General features: G+C 36.8%; 1 protein-coding gene across 1 annotated transcript in view; it reads left to right on the top strand.

Moving 5' to 3' along the window:
- Positions 1-21,981, top strand: part of LOC149084903 (uncharacterized) — a 95,075-nt gene that overhangs the window by 71,078 nt on the left and 2,016 nt on the right. Inside the window, exons 13-14 of the mRNA XM_089232636.1 lie at positions 13,792-15,319; positions 16,976-17,375. Of these exons, the coding sequence (XP_089088762.1) occupies positions 13,792-15,319; positions 16,976-17,375 (1,928 nt within the window). The remainder of the gene's footprint in view (positions 1-13,791; positions 15,320-16,975; positions 17,376-21,981) is intronic.

Below are 21,981 nucleotides of genomic sequence, written 5' to 3'. Positions count from 1 at the left end.
GGCGAGAACGAATGCGGCCTAATGCGAAGTGGCGGCTGGAATTTATACCTATAAAAGGAAATACGGAACGATCCAACTCCTGGGACTGACCATCTCAGAAAAATACACATAGCACAGCTAATAGGATAATACAACATCTAATTTACATAAATAAATGACAATAGATTTTTTTATAGGAACTTTTACAAAAATAAGAATGGCAACAATAAATTAAAATGGCGATGTGATCAAGATCGCACATTTTACCGGACTATGAACAATGAAAATATCAAAGACTAATTGAATCAACCGTGCATGGTTATAAAAGGTAAGATAACATAAATTCTATTAAAGATTATACAATTACAACTATATAAACATGTTTCAAAAATAAGAGATAGAGGCAGGTTTGGCAAATTCCCTAAAGGTTCCCAACTATTGTTACACCTTCATCGAGCTCGATGCTTCCCTTCAAACCGGAGCATGCAGACGACGACAGAGTAGCTGTGATGCCAGGGTCGTGAGGTGATGTGCCATGGTAGGAAAACACAAATGCATAGGGTGATTATGTAATGTTTCTGTCGACGCGAAATAATCCAGTTCGGTTCATGCGGCGCCAAAAACATGTTTTCTAGAATGTTTTTCCTTTTTATTCTCTGTGCACGTGGAACCGCTCGGCCTGACACAATATGTAAATCGCTGGCAGCGTGCTCTCACCCGAGCTTGGCTTTATATTATATATAGAGCTCAGCTTTATATTGTAGGCTGGTTTTTTCCGCATGTATGTTGGGATTGTTTTTTTTCTCCCTGAGATTGGCGGTTATTTGTCGCCCATTTTATTTATTTATTTTTATGATCGTAAATGATCGTTTTTTTTTCTTGCAACTTTTATGGAATGAAAGCTAGAGTTCAAAATGAACTTCAGATCATTGTTTTTTTCTTCAACTCAGTCGGCATGCTCTGGCCCCCCAACAACCCACTTCTAGGAAAATCTGGCTTTATGGTAGCATGTATCCTGTGATCGTATATAGATGTATTTGGAGTCGTTGGAAGTCATTAAACTTTTGTACTAGGTATTTTTTCTGGAAGACTTGAGAAATCAATATCTTAAAAAAATGTTTTCATAATTTTTGCAGAAATAATTTCAGCCTTTCGGTCCATAAGTGAGCGAAGGTACCTCTGATTAGTGTCAACAAAATATTGATTTTTTTTAAAATTAAGGAGTGATGTGAAGCGCTTGTACAAGGTTCTCTAAAGAAAGAAAACAAAAAATGAGTGGCAAGTGTGTATGTACTTTTAATAACTTGTGGCTGAAAAATCCCTGCTATTAAGATTGGTTGCTGAGTGTACCAGACAAAAATGCAGCCAAATGAAAGCTGTGCTTCAAAATCATAAATATTGCTTCAATGGGTGAATCGGCGCTGTTTTCCATTAAGCTTATATTACTGGAGGGAGTATGACGCAGGGCCATAACTAGGATTTTTGTATTGTCTTGCCACCCCCACCAATTCGGAATTCAATAATTTTATAACGGTGTTCACCTAAAAATTGCCACCCGGGGCAGAGTTGCCCCCCACCCCGCCCTCTAGTTCTGGCACTGATATGACTTGATATACTGGTCTACATCATTCCTTGGAAAATCACGTGGCACGTTGAATGTCAGCGCAATCTCCGTTATTTTCTTATGGCATCCATAGTTGTTTAAAAGAGTTTAAAACAGTAAATGAAAGAAATAATTTCAGTATCGATGATATATGGTTCCAAAATTAATGAAAGAGAATTACAGAATTAATGAAAGAGAATTACAGAATTAATGAAAGAGAATTACAGAATTAATGAAAGAGAATTACAGAATTAATGAAAGAGAATTACAGAATTAATGAAAGAGAATTACAGAATTAATGAAAGAGAATTACAGAATTAATGAAAGATAATTTCAGCATTGGTGAAAGTAATAATTATTACAGAATTAATAAAAGACAATTTCAGCATTGGTGAAAGTAATAATTATTACAGAATTAATAAAAGACAATTTCAGCATTGATGAAAGAATTCAACATTAATAAAAGAATTTCAGCATTAGTGAAAGAAACAAATCCAGAATTGATGAAAGCAATAATTCTAGAATTAATATAGTGGTGGAAACAAAAATAATATAGGAAAATAATGGTTCTGTCCCATGAAATAAGGAATGTAGAAGGTATCCATAATTAAAAGAACCTATTTTAAAGTAGCCTACAGACGAAACCAGTAATCAGAAAATTGTGAAATTTTGTGGAGGACTTCATGAAGTGATAGGAATTTGTTGCAGGTGGGAAAAATTAGTTGCACATGTCGCCATCAAAGGGCGTTTTATTAAGAAATGACACATTTAGGCAAACGTTTACAATTTTAACAATTGCTAAACACTTTTACAATTGTCACTGCAACAAAACGTGTTTCACATGATGGCCATCATTTTCAGATACCATGTGAAATTGCAAGATGACATGTTTCACAACTGACTGAAGTGTGTGTGGGGAAATGTTCAGCACTTGGCGTGAAATGTTGTGTTTAAGGTCAGGTAAAGTTCTTGGATTGTCATGACTTACCAGACATTTCAAATGCCCCCAAAGTCAAAAATTGCACAGATTGAGGTCAGGGGATTGGGGAGGCCATAGATTAAGGAAGTGCGGGCTGATGACACGTTCTTCTGTAAAATGTGTTTTAAGAACATTCTTAACACATACTGCAATGTGTGGAAGAGCTTCATCTAGCATAAAGATTGTGCCTGCAAGGCAGTGACGTGCTTGCAGAGCCGGAAAAATTTCGTTCTGTAACAGCAATGCATATCGCTTCCCGGTGATCAAACACCATACCATAACTTTCGATGAATGCAAAGGTACCTCTAAGATAGCATGCAGATTTTTCTGGTTCCCAAATTTGGCAGTTGTGAGACTTCTATGAAGTCTCTCTTCATAGCTCAAACCTTGTGTACCAACAAGAGCACCGGTAGCTCTTCTTTGCCACTCCCTCAACCAAGTCTATGTCCTTCTGTAGGGCACCTTATGGCATAATCCAGTCCAGGACGAACTTTGCCTCAGAAATGTGGAAGAATGACTTTAGGAGACTTTTTCGAGGATGAAACCAAGCATTCTATTCTCTTTTTTGACCACCGCTGAATAATGTTCAGAAAACCTCAGCCACTCATCGATGAAAATTCACAAATCGATAATATTAACAATTGGATTGTAAAAATTTCAGTTCGCAAGTTTAGGTTCTTTTAACCCTTTTAAATGGCAATGAGGATATCTCCCACCTCCTTAAAAGTCTGTTATTTTATTTAGCATTGACGAGCCCAGATATTTTGTAAAATTTATTTCTCAATTGAACACTTTTTCTATACTCCTTAGTTTGCACTTGCTGAAAATTAGAAGAAAATCTACTTCATCAAAGTAGGATATGGTATTTAAAAGGGGTTTTAGTGATTTCTATGTTGATGGTGGAGAAGGTTAAGTTAGGTCAGTTCTTTCAGTTTCATGGAGTAAAGGTATGCATAAATATGGGAGAATTTGGTGAATGTAAATCATTTGGAGTTCATTACAGGACTATACATGCATCTCAAAAAAAAGTTTCAATTTCTATAATAAAGCTCCTTTTGTCCTTTAAAACTCGAGCATTCATTTTTTGGAACAAATGAGGTTGGTTACACATGACTTACCCTTTCTGAACTCATGCTGATTATTCAACAATACGTTATTCTCGCCTATCCACTTCACCAATTGCCTTTTGATAATAATGCCCAAAATATTTGAAAGGGAGCTCATCCGTGTCAAACTTGGATCTGCTTTCAGTCACCCCAAAATATCTCGGGTTCTAAAAATGTATTGGATTTTTTTTAGTCAAACATGTTTTCCACCCCTTCTCCAATTGATCAACTGCCATTGGATGGAGTCAGCTTTTGTTGAAAGTTAGATAATAGAAGGAGAGCAAGAAAAGCGACCGTGTGTGGTTTTTCTCTCCCCCCCCCCCTTTTCAGCACAGTAAAAATATACAATCAGTGTCAATTATACAGAAAAATTTCTTTTCCAGGAAAAAAAGTATTTCTCTTTCTCGACAGCCATTCACTTCATGGCATGGTCTGTATCATAGTGAGGGAAATAAATTGATGGGTGGAGTCAGTTTTCTTGGTTTCTTATTGGGGGGGGGGGAGGTTAAAGCATTTTTTTATCAACTCACAATCAGGAAAATTTTTTGAATATAGGTGGCAATTTCCGGAAGGTATAGTGATTTCTGGACATTGCCAATGTGGCAGTTATAATGCGGATCAGGAAAATTTTAAAAACTGATTAATGGGTCAAGGCCCCAAAGATAAGTTGCTGCTGCTTTGCTTGAACATACATTTTTTAGAAATTTTATAGGATTTCCACATCATCCACTTCAATATTTTTGAGGACTTTATCACCTCATGACATACCTATACTTTGGATATCACCTTCTCTATCAAAAACTCACGTAAAAAGTCATTGAAAGCACTACACATGCCTTCATTGCTCTCTACCCTAGATCCTTCTATTGAGAAGGGATGCAATTGCGAACTTCTTTTTGACATTCCCTAATTTCCTTTTTCAGTTCCTTTTTTTTCAGTAAATGATGACAGGTGACCTGTTCCACTTTTATACTCTCTAAATGCCCTTTTCTTTTCCAGATAAAGATTATACACTTTTTCCATGAACTAAAGGGGGTGCGACAAACAAACATGCTTTTTACAAACAAAGGGTATGACATCACATAAAAAAGAAAATAGTTTGTCCTAAATGTTCCCATTGACTCTCCACACCAACTGATTCTAACTGGTCTTTCAAAACTCTCGCTAACCTTTCACTCAAAAGATTGGTTCTTCAAAACAAAGAACCATTCTTCTGTTATCAGCTTTTACCCAAAGAAAAGTTAGGCCGGTATTACACTATAAAAGTTTGATAAAATTTCAAAAATGAAACCAATAAGTGTCTCGGTTACATTTGAGCAAACGTAACGGAGACGCTTATTGGTTGAATTTTTCAAGGTTGATCAAAGAGCTTTTACAAAACTTTTATAGTGTAATGCCGGCCTTAGACAAAACTAACAACATTGTGTTCACTAAAAGAAAACTTGTTCTCCGCTGAAACATGTTCAAAAAGATCCTCGGAGCTAGTGAGAACTAAATCCAAAATAGCCATACCCTTAGTGGCATCTGATACCTGCTGCTACAAAAAATTATCAGGCACCAACTTAAGAAAGCCTTTCTCATTCTGATCTATGGTCAATAGGTTCTCCAAATCGATACCGGGTTAATTGAAATCTCCTAATATGACAACTAATGTTTATACATGAAGGAAATTTCTTCATGAAGTTTGGAAATTTAGTTCGGATCATTATTCGGTGGATTATAACAAACTCCTACCATAAGCTTATGATGCTTTTGTTTTCAAGCTCAACCCATGTAAATTCAATATTGCTACTCTGTATGTTACTCTCGAGCCTGCAAATATGATTTTATGGAAATCAAGGCTCCGCTCCCTTTCCTGCCCAGATCTATTTCTGAAAAAATTATTGTATCTAGAGACACTTAAAATGGATTCATCCCCACATCATTTGCCCAAGATTTTGTTAATGGCTACCAGGTCTAGGCCCTTCATAGCTATCGTAGTTTCTAAAAAATCTTTCTTGTCACCCAAGCTCCTGGCATTTATTAGCTCATTTTAATTTTCAGTGTGATTTAGTGTCAGTCAAGAAGCTATCCAAGTCAGTGGTGGGTAGTTCCCTGTCAGTACTGTTGTTATTATTCAATAACTAACCCGCATTCCTGTCTACCTGGTGTGGGAGTAAAAAACTGACCTGAGCCTATCGTAAACCTCCCAGACCCCACTTCTATTCAGATGAATCCTATCCCAATGAAGTCACCTGTCAGTAAATGTGGGAAGCTCTAAGAACATGATCCCAAGTTGGGAGCAAATGTCCTTTAGTCCTAAATTGAATTGGCAGTACTGGAATCACTGATCTAAGCATATCATAAACTTCCCAGACTCCCCATTCAGGTGAATCCCATCCCAATGAAGCCAGCTATCAGTGAAACCAGAAAGCTCCAACAGCGCCATCTCCAAGTGAGAAACAACTGTCCTTCAGGTGTGAGTTGAAATGTTGTATTCTACTCTTAAATGCCCTACTACTCATTGGGAGTACTAGAATCACTGCCACATCTGAACCTCTCCTCCCGAGCAGATTATAGTAAGTCCTAGAACTGTGACAGATTCACTCATATTCATTCCTACCTCTACGACAGTGTTTCTCAACCGCCGGGCCCTGACTTCATTCATACCGGGCCGCGAGTGATTGGCCGTTTCATTTTTACTTATTCATTTTCTGTTGGTCGTGAATTTGACCATGCCTTCAACCCCCAAAAATGAATGAAACTGGGCCGCGAGCTCGTAAAGGTTGAGAACCACTGCTCTATGAGACTTTCCTCCCAGGGAATATGAAAAGCATCTAAAATGCTGTTAATTGTCCCTCCAGTAAGATAACAGTACTGTAAACCTCGGAAATCCCTACGTGCCCTGTTTCCCAGTTTTTTAACCATGGAATTCCTGATAATTACACCACCATCACTATCTCCCACCTCATTTACAACCACTCATTCCCCCTCTGGATTGCCAATGTTTGAGAAGATCACTTCTTCGTTGAAAGGTGATTCCATTATCCCTGAGCTCTCCAAAATCCCAACTCTTTCCCGTAATGCTTTAACCTCAAGCTTCAACCTAGCTCTCTCTATACAACCCTCACACTTGAAACTATCAGCTACTTCTCCCCTAGACCAGAGGAAACTTCTGTGTCACAACCCCTACATAACACTGATCCAGGTGGAGACATACCAAAAATAATGCTAAAGCTAGATAACGAACAATATAACTATACTTAAAAAATAAGAAAACAAGAAATGTTAATAGAAAATTAAAATAATCTAGAAGGCATTGTAATGCAAAATATATACGTGAAAGATTAGACAAAAAAAAGTAAAATAAAATGCTCAATGCACTTAACCCTTGTGGCAGCCAACTCAATCTTCATTTTTTTAATCCATTATATTATTCCATGATCTCTGTACGTTTGGTGTCATTCAAAGAGGAATAATGTTTGTACAATCATAACTATTATTTTCATTTATTATTTTTTATTGTGAGTGATGAACGTTTGCTGCTTAACATGTGGGGATCCAAGATATTATTGTAGAGAGCATGTTTTAGCCCATTGAGCTAAAACACCCTGTATAATTATTGTAAAGAGCGTGTTTAAGCCTCTAGCCCCTTTGAGCAAGAATGTCCTGTATAATTGAGTTAGTAGTTCTTTGGTATAGCCAAAAGGCTGTATTTCATTGCAGCCAATAGCTCTGTGTAATTCAATCGGAATTGACTGTTACAAATCCAATTTTTGTCATTTGTAGCAGTGAAAAAAAAAACAATTTTAACAATGAAAAATATCATATAAATTTTAAAGTAATATAAGGGATACTATATACAGAGATGCCATTGACGCACTATAATGCATCAAATATCCAAAATACACCCCCCGATTTTGTCTTTGGTGAAAATCCGGGTTTCGAACCGGCGATTGCATAGTGGTAATCAGCTAAAAATACAATTTTCGAAGGTTTTCAAATTTTGAGTTGGCTTTTTTTCCTTTGAAAAAAGCTCTGGTCCCCACGAAAACCACACAGAACTACAACACAAATATGTATACATTAAATTTCAAATCCATGAAAAACCAATTTGGAGGATAGATTCAGGGCCTCAATTAGGGGGGGGGGGAGAGCAGGCAGGTCTAGTTCCCCCGGGCTCTAGACTAGAGGGGGCACCGAATTAACCCTTTATAACTGATGCTTCTACATTACACGGGGTGTCAAAATGTGTGCTTGCGCCATTTGAGAAAGTATCTAGGTGCAGCCCTAGATAGATGGCATCACCTATTGAACACAAAACATGCTGAATGTTGGGTAGACACACAAACATACTTGAGTTTCACCAACACAAATCTGACATAGCTCCCATATTCATGTGTGAAAATATATGGCAGTTAAATGGCGACAGATCAGAGTGGTGGACCAACAGGGAGGGAAAATAAAATCATTCTACCAGGGAATTGCTTTGCAAGGATTGGTATGAAATCCTAGCTCATATGAATAGAGAGAATCGGAAGATAAGTGTCTGAAAGAGTGTGTACTGAGAAAAGAGAGAGAGAAAATCTCATTTGCTTTTTAAATTTAAATCAGAAGATGTTATTGAAAGAACTAAGATTTTTTAAATAAATGAAAAATCAACCGAAATTGAATTTATAGATCGATTTATTATTGTAAATATATAAATGTGTGCCTCTAATTTTTAATTACAGTGGATCCTACTTATAATGCTTTTCAAAAAACTGTGATAAAAAACGTTGTTAGCAGGAAAACACTTCAAACGGGAAATCTTGAGAATTACTTGAAGTTGGGACCATGAAAATCAGTTGTACTAAGTGGAAAAATGTTCTAAATGGGAACATTATAAGCAGGATCAACTTTATATTTGGTTTAGATTTGTTATATGTGCTACATTCCATATGTTAAATTCTCATAAATGGGCTTCTTTGCAAGCTTTTCCTACTAGTAGACAATGAAAGTAAATGAACCTTTTTTGGATAGAACATGTTTTTAGAAATGAATTATACTTGATTCACAGATACCTTATTCTCCTACCCAGAACATGACCCACCGCTCTGTCTCAATGAAGAGCTTTAAGCAGGTGATCAAAGACCTGGGGTATGCTGGAAAAAAATTCATAGAGATATCAGTGAATTGGGGGGGGGGGGGAAGGGGGCATACTTTTTTTTCAAGAGGAACCCACTTTCACTCAAAAGGGACCCAGCTTTTTTGAATACCCTGAGACCCAGGTAAATTAAAGTACAGTGGCATCTCTGCTATATAGTATTATAGGCAAGACCTTATTTTATAAACATTAAAAAATTTTAAATGAATTCAATGATTAGTTTAATAGTTATAATTGTTTTACTAAACATCTCAGAAAACTGATTTCATTTAAATCTCCTGGCTTGAGGGAGTTAATTATGGAAAAGATATATACATATATTTATTTATTTATAATTATACAACACCCTTGAAAAGTATTAACGTACAAAATATAATTTATTCTTATTAGAATTAGCTAACTTAACTACAAACACTAAAACAATTAGGTTCAAAGCAAAATTACAAAATTATTCAAAATACTTGGGAAATAAACTCTAGACTGTTTGCTAATACTAATAGTCAAAACATCCAAAAAAGTATACCACTAAAAGCAGGGAAGAATGCCAAAATTTTGGCCAAAAACAAAGAACCATATATTTTCTCCTGTTTGAGCATGTGGGCAAAAATTTGATTCTTGACAAAGAAACGACAGAAAAAAACCTAGAAAAAATACAATAAAAATTAAATTAATGTGAGAGAGAAAATAAACTCATTGGAACATATGTGAAATGCTTTAAAAAAGCAAAACAAAAAATCCAAGAGGGGGTGTGGCCGAGGACACCTGCTACAGTGTTTTGGGCTCATGGGTCTCTCCCAGGGTGGGGGACCCAAGGACCAGGCTCCGTGCCTACAGCTAGGACTTAGAGGATCACAGGGTATCTGGAGGAGAAATTCGCTGGCAATTTTCTTGGGGGTGTCCCAGTCGGGCACCCCAGTTCTCCCCAGCAAGGCCCAACTCACACAGGTGAAGGGCTAATCTTGGAAGGGAAGAGTCCAGCCCTATTCTGGTCTGACAGAAGCAAAAATGTGCAAATTTTCCTTTTTTTTAAATCAGTTATTAGCTGGTTTGGATACCTTATTTTGTTATCTAAGTTGTGCCTGAAACCCAAATGTGTATCCTTATTGAAACATATGTTACAAAATACCTTCCTTAGAGTAACATGGGTAGAGTAAACATTTGAACGTTATTTCCCACTTTTTTTTTCAAAATTCACGCTCTTGGCATGAGAAGACATGTTATATGTCAATGTCAAAAATGTCTGAAATATTCTCGCCTTCTGTTCTGTTGCCATTTTTTGTTTTCATACTAATTATTTATTAAATTTATATGAATAAAAAAATGCATTAACTTAAATCAGTGTGATATTTTGTGCACATACCTTTATTATATCAACTAATTTGTACATATTTTTTGTCTGTGCATATGGATCTGTCATATTTATTGATGGTTTCTTTGCCTTACACTTTTTTTTGTTTGTTATTTTTAAAAATCATAATTACACTGCTGGCCACCGTAAATGCAACACCCTGAAGGAAGCATGCAAATAATATGAAATTTACAACATGCATTAGCGGAGGTGAGATATGCAAATGATTAGAATTTCAGCGCAGACGCACATCACGCGCGCCTGTGGCGCCACTTCAAAGTGCTATTTAAGTCTTGGAGATTTCGACGATTTGAAGTACGGCAATTGTGTTTTTCTTGTGGTTTTTTCAAAAAAACGATCAATTATGTCTCGTAGAAAACAGCGATCATCTTTTGATCAATTATCCGAGTTCGACAGAGGAAGGATAGTGGCCTACCGAGATTGTGCATTATCTTTCAGGGAAATCGGTAGTCGTGTTGGACGAAACTAAACAACTGTAATGCGGATATGTGATCGTTGGATGCAGGAGGGTACGACGGACCGACGTGTTCGATCGCATCCACCTCAGTGCACCACTTCACGTGATGACAGGCGTATTGTGCGTATGGCAGTGACGGATCGCTCAGCCACATCACGAACCATAGCACAGCACATTCAGTCTGTACCGCATCATCCAGTGTCTGCGCGTACCATTCGACGCCGTTTACAGCAGAGTGGTCTGTCCGCAAGACGTCCATTGCTTCGTCTACCCTTGACGCAGAACCACAGACGTCTCCGCCGCCAATGGTGCGATGAAAGAAGGATGTGGACGGCACAATGGAATGAAATTGTCTTTACTGACGTGTCACGCTTCTGTCTGCAACACCACGATGGTCGGATTCGAGTCTGGAGTTACCGTGGAGAGAGGATGCTGAACAGCTGCGTTATGCACCACCACACTGGTCCTGCACTGGGTATTATGGTATGGGGCGGTATTGGATATCACTCTCGCAGTCCTCTAGTACGCATTGCCGGTACTTTAAAAAGCCAGCGCTACATCTCCGAGGTGTTGGAGCCAGTTGCCCTTCCTTACCTTCAGGGCTTGCCCACAGCCATATTTCAACAGGATAATGCGCGACCACACGTGGCACGCATTGTCGAAAGGTTCTTCGTCAATCGCCAGATTGAATTGCTTCCCTGGCCAGCTCGCTCTCCGGATCTTTCGCTGATAGAAAACATGTGGTCCATGGTTGCTCAACAATTGACCCAGATTACATCCCCAGCTGCCACACCAGATCAACTTTGGCAACGCGTGGAAGCTGCTTGGACTGCTGTACCCCAAGAACACATCCAAAGTCTCTTTGAATCAATGCCGAGGCGTGTGGCAGCGGTGATCTCCAACAATGGCGGCTACTCTGGCTACTGAATTTGGCAGGAACCACACTTCACAGAAGTCTATAAATTTAATCATTTGATGCTTGGTAAACATGTTATCTACAAAATAAATATTGTTGCGATATCTCTTGTCTTTCTTGGTGTTGCAATTTGGGTGGCCAGCAGTGTATATTAGTTTTTACCATTATTATTTACTTTTTTTAATTGTATATGGGTGTTTTTAAAATTAACTCAACAATTATTGCATCCACCAGTATGGATCAACAGTGATCTCTTGGATGGATTTTCTTTATTTTGTTTGTATAATGTACATTTTGTTCATGTGATGAATAAAACTGAATTGAGAGTTATGTTTGGATTATGTCTAAAAGTATGCTGCCACTGTCTGATGGCTTGATGTTGGCCATTTTTTAAGGCAGGGTGCATACTGGAGCAATACACAAGCGATACTACTGTGACATCCATGTGGTTTTGTTAAAGGCAGAATTTCAGGTTTTTAACCAATCCATGTCTGCATTTCAGATTTTATTGTTGTAGTACTGATCCAGTGTTAACCCAACCTAAGACGTTCTTCTTGAGCATATTCATGGTAAAATGAATAACGTAACACATATATATAAGGTAGATTGAATGTCATCGTCCTCGGATAAGTATCTAACTGGTGGCATTGTCAGCAGTTGTGAGCTTTGGCCTGAGTTAGGTCCGACCGTCCATGTACGTTCCCATTCAGTGCACATGAGCTCCGAAGAAAGATTGAAATATTCGTTGCCTCTATAGTGTAGTGGTCTAGGGTGTTCACTCGGAAAGTGAAAGGATGTGGGTTCAATTCCCTGCAGGGGCAGTGAATTTTCTCTTTCCAATATATCTTTCACATCAGCCAGAAGTTGTATAGATTAAATGTCTGTCAAAATGTGAAATTACATTTTTCCTCTTCATTTCAAGTTTTAGAACATCCTTAAACTAGAATTATGAGTACAAAATGAGGACATTTCTGTAATTGCAAAATTATGTGTGCATTTGCTTGGATAGTATGAGAAAACACATGCTCATATCATAAGAATGACCATAGATATGACCATGAATTTTTATGCATGAAGACATTAAATCCAAGTCTGTGGATTAGATTGGACATCAACCATGGATCCCACTGGCACTGTTGACGAACATTAATAATTGCATATAGAAACATCCTCTCCACTTGTCAATACAAGATTCATCGAAAGACTGGTTATTTGTGGAGATGAAGATTACAAGGAAGAAAATTCATCACTGCGCCCCTGGGGAATCGAACCCCGGTCTCTCGCTTGCCGGACAAGTGCTCTACCATCTAAGCTATGGAAGCAGATAGAATATTTCAACCTTGGAGCGTATATATATATATGTTGAAAGGCACTGTACATGGACGGCGTTAACAATCAACTAATAGCTCGTGAATGACAAAGGCCAAACCAGATGGCCATATGCATATAGAAACATCCTCTCTACTTGTCAATACAAGATTCATCGAAAGACTGGTTATTTGTGGAGATGAAGATTACAAGGAATTATATATACGCTCCAAGGTTGAAATATTCTATCTGCTTCCATAGCTTAGATGGTAGAGCACTCGTCCGGCAAGCAAGAGAGCGGGGTTCGAGTCCCGGGGGGGGGGGGGGAAGGGGGCAGTGATGAATTTTTTTCCTTGTAATCTTCATCTCCACAAATAACCAGTCTTTCGATGAATCTTGTATTAATAATTGGCTTGAATTTGGATAGTTTTTCTCCAATCATCACAATATCTTTATCAGGATTAGCATCAGGTACCTAGTTAAAATATCACAAAACCACTGAAGTATTGGTGAAGTTGTGTGGGCATGTCAAAATTCTTGATTAAAATTCTTTGCCCCTTTTTTATTTCTACATTTTTTTCCAGCCACTTCATTGGGCAATACACCTGTTGTGGTTCGAGATTTTGCATTTGAACATAAAGAAATTGAACTCCTTTGTGATAGATGATTGAGGAGAAGGCATTTTCTAAAATTTATTTTTATTTTTATTAATCTTATTCAGGTATTTATTATATGTAATTAGTATAATTTGGTTTATTTAATTAGTTTTAATATATTTAATTTTTAGAATAAGTGAATAAAAGTTGAAATAATAGCTTCCACTCATATTTATAGTTATAAATTTAATTTATATGAAGTTCATTAATATTTAAAAAAAAACCTGTTGTAAATTATGTTTGCTAATTACTTTCTCAATTAATATATATATTTTTTTAAATTTCTGTTTCAGTAATAGACAGAGAAGGCAGTTTTTCTTACCAAAGAGGAATTCAATAAATCCAGTTACACCTGCTTTGCTTGGCTTAAAACCTGCTATTTCTCTTCTGAATAATGTAATGATATCTCAGGAATCAAATCATTTTGAACCTTCTCGTGAAACTGATCGTTGTGTGCCTTCAAATGCAGTGATGTCTCCTTTCTTAGAATATGAAAAGAAAAGTGAAATCCCTAAGCTTTCAACCAATGAAGAACTACGTCAGGCAGAATTTATCAAATTATTCACTTATCCTATCAAGTCATCATATAGAGAACCACATTTTACATCGCAAACATCTCCACCGTCTGAGGTGAGGAGGAGTGAGCAATCTTCACCTAACAGTAGCTTTGCATTACCTGCTTCTCAAAGGCCCATTGAATCTCTTGTGAGTAGTTCTTCAACACACAAACAATCAGGCCTTTCAACAGTAAAAGGACCTGAGATAGGCACTCTTGCAGAAGGCTCAGTTGCTACAGATATGCTTGCTCGCATCATAAGTGCTAGTTTAGCTGACTATCCCTATGCTGGCTCAAATATTGATACATCAAAAAATCAAAGTGTTATTTCTTCCACAAATTTTGGGCATACAAAAGATTTCCGTTCAATTAACTCTAAACTTCCAGTTGAATCATTTACTAGTCCAAAACGGCTGGATGAAGCAAAATCATTGTGTACTGAAAGTCGGAAACCTAGTCAAGACACTGGTTCTCATTCACAGATCAGTGTATCAAGTACACTAGAGTCATTGATCAATGCCCAGCTTGGTATTAAAACTAGTGATAATACTGTGTCTAGTTTACTTTTGAAAAACAAACTTATTTCGTCTGACACTGGCAAGTCTCCAGTAAATTTGAAACTAAAAGATGTTATGGTGCCACAATCTCAACAATTTGCAGAGGCCTTCGAAAGGTCATCAGAACACAATTTGCTTAGCAGAAAATCTACCACCAAACCTCACAGCCTTAAATTGTCTAGTGCACATTCCCGTACTTCACCAGCACCTACTAGTTCTACAGTAGTGTTTTCCAGTGCAAGTGAACTTGCATCTTCTGCCAGTGCCTCTGTAAGGACAATTACTGAGAATTCACAAAGGTTGTCTCAGGAATCTGCTGTGAAATCCAATGTTTCAGCCATCACTCAGGGTCTTTCATCTGCTCCTTATAAGAAGCGTAATAAATTTGTGCAACAAAGTAACAAAACTGTTGATCAGTTGAATCAGTATGTTGATGCTGGTTTAAATGCATCATTATTAGAAGGTATGAAAGGTTTTCCTTTTCCAGTGTCAACTCTTCCAACTCCACCTCCAGCACATTGTTCAGCACCTCTTAAAACAACTTCACAACTGAAAGATAGTTATAATATGCATGTTCCACATAGTAGTTTTCTATTGCCATCGTCACAGCTAAGAACTTTGAATGATCCAAGAGGTGATTCTAATAGTCTTAACCAGCAGGGGCATGCTCGTCTTCCAGTAGTAGAAGGATCCCGTAGGCAGTCTTTGGTAAGAATAACATGTAAAATGTATTTGAAATGTATCAACCAATTTTACAATGAATTTATTTTCTTCTGCTGTGAGTGTATTATTCAAATATTAGTTGTTACTATGCATTTGGAATTTTTCCCCAAGAACTTCTAACTAGGAAACATAACATGATTCTCTGATGATTTGTTATATTGTGTTGGTCTTCACCGTCTCTGGCAGCGTTTTTATGCTATGGCTTGTGGATGGACCCCTGAGGGGAGAATCTGATTTCATTGTTCATTGGGGTACGCAGGATCATTTCTACCTATTTTCATTGCATATACAGGGTTCATATGGGTCAGGGAAAACCGAGCAAACCTGAATATGTCAGGAAAAATGTTTTTACTAAAAAAATCAGGGAAATCAAGGAAAAAAAGCCCCTTTTAGTTCTTAAACCCTGAAAATAATAAACGACAACGACCTGGAAAATCCTCTCAATTGCTATCTAATAAGGAAAAAAATAATAAGAGATCAATCAAAAAAATAATAAAGAGAAAAAAAAAGGAAATTGAGAATGTAAATTATGGTCCGATAAACATCATAAATATCAGTAATCTGTAAAATATCACTGTATCGCAAAAACTATAGATACTGCAGATGAGGAACGAGGATTGCTTAAGTCTCTGTGTGTGTGGAAAAGCATATTGCTGCGCCCTTATTTTAACCACTTCTCTCGTAATACAATTGAAAGCTGACGTAGATGAACCCAAAATTACAAAAGAACCATGGCTATATGCGTTTCGGAACTATATGAAGTTCCTTCATCAGTAGCAGAAACAAAGAAAAACTTATAGCAAGAGTTACTCGCTGTTGTAGACGAAAGAGTTGAATTCAAAATGAACCGACAACAAAAGAGTAGAGGAGGAGGATGGAAAAAGAAAAATTGCGAAGCCAATCGCAAACGAGAACGTGATGCTGATGGAGAAGAATAATTATTGTAGAAACTGTGTGTGTGTGTTTTGCCAGATTTTTGAGAATGGTGGTGTGCTAGTTAGGTCGCTGACCAACTGGTTTTTGTTGATGGGGAATGATTCGAAAAAGTCCAAGTCAGATGGTGAGGGGCATTTTTGAATGATGTTGGCTGAAGAGAAGTCAAATTTATGGTCAAAGGACCAGCAGTGTTGGGCTATGGATGAGTAAACAAAAATAAACGTCTTTAAAGTTTGTTGAAAATTTGTTTGGATTTAGACTTCTTCAATACGCTTGTTGAAGATTTCCATGAGACAGAAATGCAAGGGTGTTGCATTAAATAGCTATGAGCTATTGAGGTAACTCAACAAATGGTAGCTTTAGTTAATGGAAAAAGTTCATGTTAACTCTGCTCACAAAGTGTGTTAGGTGTGAGCTTCAGTGATCTGAGCACCCTAGATTCTAGCACCTGGGGAGTAATGCATAAAAAAAACTAGTTTTTTAACGAGAATTTTTATTGGGTTTTGGATGTGTTGTCAGGATGGGGATGCCCACTTGATTTTGGTTAATCAACATGCATCACTACTTAGAAGCTTCATTCTGATGTTTGCATGGATCAGTTCATAAACATTTCAATTTTACTATGCTTTAGTTTCATCCATTTAAGTTTGTTAGTTTTAAAAAATAATTTTCACACAGTTATACACTTTTTCCTCGTATTATCAGATCAAAGGTCCATGGAGTGCTAGCTCAGTCTGTCAGTCTTCAACCTCGCATAGTCAGTTCCTTGGAAGTGTTCAACCATCAGTGACTACTACGAAGTCTACCTCACCTAATGTCACTAGCTCAACTTCTCATCATGGTGCAACAATAGTCTATGCACACAGTCATTCAACTCCACCACCACAGGAAAAGTCACCTGCTTTTAGTCAAAGTCAGCTATCACCTGGGCCAGTTCATTCATCTCGGACTTCACCATCAAATCATATGAATCAACACTTCATATTACCTAGCCATACAACATCTAGCCGTCAACCACCTGTTCATTCTCGCAGTAACAGTACTACGTCATCTGTCCATAATCATCCTTCCACATCTAACATCTTGGCAGGAACATTCAGTCAAGGTAGGGATATTCAGTGATGTTGATTTTTCAAATTTTTAATTTTAGTTTTCTATATTCCAGTTAGTTTAACACAATGAATAAAACCTGAAGAAACAACATTGTCATATGTTATCAATTTTTTTAAAATACAGTTTGAATATGAGAAACAAATAAATCTAGCTTTTTATTTTAATGTATGAAAAATATAAAAATAATGGCTTTTTTTATAATAAACCATTATTCATAGAATCTGCGTAATAACAAAATCCTGGTAATACCACATAACACATCATTCTGAGGTTTGAATATGAGATACATGGATGTATGAGTAAAACATGAACATGCACTTTAATTAATTATTTGTTTAATTTTTAATTAAATTAAATTTTTTATTGTATTCAAGGTGGGCATTGACAATTTTTATTACCACCCTTAATCCTTACAGCAGCAATGGCAAGATATCTCATCTAACTTGATGCTCTTTATTTCGGCAATCATGAAGTACCTCAGCTCTTTAAAACCCTCTTATTTCAGCAATGGCATGCTCAGATATAGTGCTGAAGTTGTTTTTAGTCAAACATGTTTTTCCTCCCTCAACTTGAGGATCAACTGCCAGTTGGTGGAGTCTGCTGTTGTTCAAACTTTGATAACAAAAGAAATATAGAGACTGTTTTTCTCTTCCTTTTTGTAATAGAGAAAAGATGGGATATTTCTCTACCTTATTTTTATATTACAGTGGACACTCGTTATAAGCACCCCACAATAATAGCAACCATTCCATTGCAACTATCAGTATGTTCATTTTTGATGGGACAAAGAGGGTTGTTATATCGAGCATTGACTGTATTATTAGTCTGTTTTTTTTGGGGGGGAGAAGCAATATCATCACTAAAAAATCTGGGGGCTCCTACTTTTCTTATTTTTTGGCAAAATATCTTACTTTTGCCCTATTTTCTAGGTTTTGTCCTACTTTTCTACTAAATCTTGTCAACATCTCTTAATTCTTGCAACTCTCTTAAATTATTGCCATCATCAAAATATTGCCAAATAACACAAATGTAGTAGATTGCAATTAATGATTCTGCCAAAGCAGAAATTGTATCATTTTTTCAGGTTATTTGGAGGAGAGTGGGTTGTATGTGGGCCATATGATTTATTAATTTTTCTTTTTCTTAGTTTAAAGGTTCAAAAACTCATTTTGTGTCAGTGTTTTGAGCTGTAATTAAAAACTTCTGTTTGGATGGAAGAAATAATTTTGTATTTACTACTTCATGGTCTTAAACTATTTATTGTACAGTAATTCATCATTCAAAATTATGGTGCACATTTTATGCGTAGGGAAACAACAGTTCACATTAACTGGGATATCAATATGTTCAGGGCTTTATAACTTCTTCCACATTACACAGGGTGCCAAAATGTGTGCTTGCCCCATTTGAGAAATTATCTAGTTGCAGCCCTATATAGATGGCGCCACCTACCGAACACAAAACATGCTGAATGCTGAGCACACGCTTGAGTTTTACCAACACAAATCTTACATAACTCCCACATATTCAGGTGTGAAAATATGTGGTAGTTAAATGGCGACAGACCAGAATGGTGGACCATCAGGAAGGGAAAATAAAGTCATTCTCTCTTTCTTGCAGGAAATCACTTCTCAAGTATTTATATGAATAGGGAATCAGAAGATGAGTGTCTGAAAGAGGGAGTACTGATAGAGATTCTCATTTGCTTTAAATTTAATCAGAAGATATTATTGAAAGAGCTAAGATTTTTTTAAGGAAATGGAAAATAAGTCAGAAGGTAATTGAATCGCTAAATGTAAAAAGGGGTCATGTCACATTTTCTCAAGTTTTCAAGAGAGGCAAAAAATGTATATCTTCTCCAATAATTTTTTTTAGTAAAAAACTTTAACTGTAGTGTCTGTGGAATGCATTTAATGAAGCCCTGAGAGAGGATTTTAAATTTTTATTACTTTAGAATAGCCGCAAGAGTAAAATCTGGTATGGACATGACCCCTTTTTACAATTAAACATTTTAGAGCCCCAATTCTTTAATGAAAAGTCTCAGGAAAACACATAAATAAACAAATGTACGCAATGAAACAAACTTTATTCAGCTTTTTATACTGTACAAACTATCTATTAAACAGGGATCAAAAGTACTCCTCTTCTCTTTGCCTCTAATGAGTTAATGGTTGGTGCACTAAAAATCTGGTCCCAAAAATCGTTATACTCCATTGGGATGTACTTTTTGTTTTATTCAAGTCGTCCCTTTTACTTCGGTTATTGGGAGTTTTGTCGATGAATAAGCTTTGCTTTGGAGTATTATTAGTGGTACACCAAGTTTTCTTAGTGGGAAGATTTGTGAGCCAATACCATTGACGTATTGCGTACAGTAAACTTTGATGCTTTTCTGGTTGATCAAATCCACATATTGGTCCACTGTGTACAATCTCATTCTTTTTGATAAGTATTTTTATCAGGGCGAAATCCCTATCACGGTAAAAAAGAATACCCTCTGATGGGAAAATGAAATTTCCAGGGGTGGGAACCCTGCGCCAATTGCGCCGCACTGCGCCAAAACTAGTATCTTGTGCCATCCTGCTCCAATAGCGTATTTTCGTATTTTTCTGCGCCAAATAGCGAATTTTGCTCCAGTATGCCCGGAATTTCGGAAAGGACGCCAAAAAATTTTTGTTCCTGCTAGCCACGAAACGTTTCTTTACGAGAAGAGCGTGTTTTATTCCACTATACTTAAACTATCGGCCCCTGATCGGGCTTTCCATCGCGAAACCCCGATATTGTCCGTGATCGTGGAACTGAAGATGGTTTGCAATGCCTTTCAGCTTTAAAGTGCAAATTCGAGTGTTTCCATTTAAAAAAGTCGTCACTGGAAGCAGCAGAAATTACTGTAGTTGATTGTCATTGTGCTAAATCCCGATGTTTCGTGAAAAAAATTTTCATTCCGGGAGTAAAAAGCGCATGTTCGCCGAATTACGAATGTTAGTTTAGAAACTTTGCCGAATAACGAGGTTAAATCTCCAATGTTGCTGAATAACGAGCGTTAAATCGCCAATGTGCCGAATAACGAGTGGTAAATCGTCAATATCACCAAATAACGCGCGTTAAATCGTCAATCTCGCCAAATAGCGATTATCAGATCGCTAAGCTCGCCAAATAATGAGTGCTGAATCGCCAAACATCGAGTTGATTCTTCCGAAATTCTCTCCCATTTTGCAACAATTTCTTTCCAAGTATAAAAAAAATTTAAAACTTATAAAATTTTTTTAGCTCATTTGAAGTGCTGCTGTTTAAGGCAGCAAATAGTGCCCTCAGTAAGCAAAAATCATTTTAAATAGACGGGTGCAAAAAATTTTATGACAGCCGCTCTTTCAAACAAGGTGTCAAAAGCCTAAAACACCAAAAACAAAAATCAAGCTGACGAAAAGATGTTTGATAACAAAAGACAGTGCAGTTTTATTTTGAAAAGAGTTGAGGGTTAACGATAATATTCTTGTTAATTTCACTGCTCCAATTTATAAATATCTGCTCTGAATCCCATATTTTGCTGCTCCAAATCCTGAATTTTGCTGCTCCAAAGCTGCTCCGAAATGGACTTAGTCACTTCCCACCCCTGAATTTCCTTAATACGTTCAGACTCTACTAAGAACATAAAAATCCTCATGAATGTGTTGTTATTCTGCCCTCCACAGTTGTCCATAAATAGTTACAAGATCTTTCCATCTTCAGCTCCATCAATATATTTTTTCAAAAAGGACATAACTTTATTATGCCCTTTTGCCTCCATTTGTTTCGTCATAAGCAAAACATTTCATTTTACCATCTCTTAGGTTATGAATACCAAAGGTATTAACACTCAGCTGCCTAAAATAGCAGATATCTTGCACTGGAATCCGAGGTAAGGATACAGTAGCCATATAGTCAATACACAGACAGAAAATATCGCTGTTTTCTTGGCAAAGCTCTTTAGCTTCTATGATTGCATCATAAAATTTTTTGCTCCTTTTCTGTACTAATAATTACAACATGATTACATAATAACAACTACATTTTAAACAAAAAACAATAAATAACAAAACAAAAACAACATAGCTGCCAAGTCTCCCGAATTTTTCGGGAATCTCCCGAATTTTAGCTTCATCGCTCGACCTCCCGAAAAGTTCTTAAATATCTCGAATTTTTACGAAAATCACAAATCCCTAATTGTCCCTAAAAATTCCCTACTTCATTTAAAAAAATCCTCGCTTATGAAAACAGTCCCTAAGGAATTTCTTGTGGAGCATGAAGCTTCTTTTTTTCCTTTCGAAATGACGTCACACGTCGTAAATGGGAAAATTCCCTTTTTAAGGAAGTTTTACAAACCCTCTGATGGTAACAAGAAAGTTGTTTGTCTTATCCTGCAGGGAAATGGCTTAGCAGCCAATAGTCCCGGATAATAATTGAAGATTATAGTGACGCGCATATGGTCAAAATTTCTTTTGTTTAAGTTACGTACGTTGGATATAACAAAGCATGAATACTGATAAGCAAATACATATTTAATCAATTTTAAAGATACTTATTCCGATGAATTTCCTTTCATCAAACGTTCCAGAAGAGGG

This window comes from Pholcus phalangioides, unplaced genomic scaffold (genome assembly GCF_987345545.1).
Source record: "Pholcus phalangioides strain wild (caught in Gottingen) unplaced genomic scaffold, Ppha-v1.0 ptg000007l_1, whole genome shotgun sequence".
In the NCBI taxonomy this organism is placed as follows: domain Eukaryota; kingdom Metazoa; phylum Arthropoda; class Arachnida; order Araneae; family Pholcidae; genus Pholcus; species Pholcus phalangioides.
This window is presented reverse-complemented; position numbering and strand designations above follow the sequence as displayed.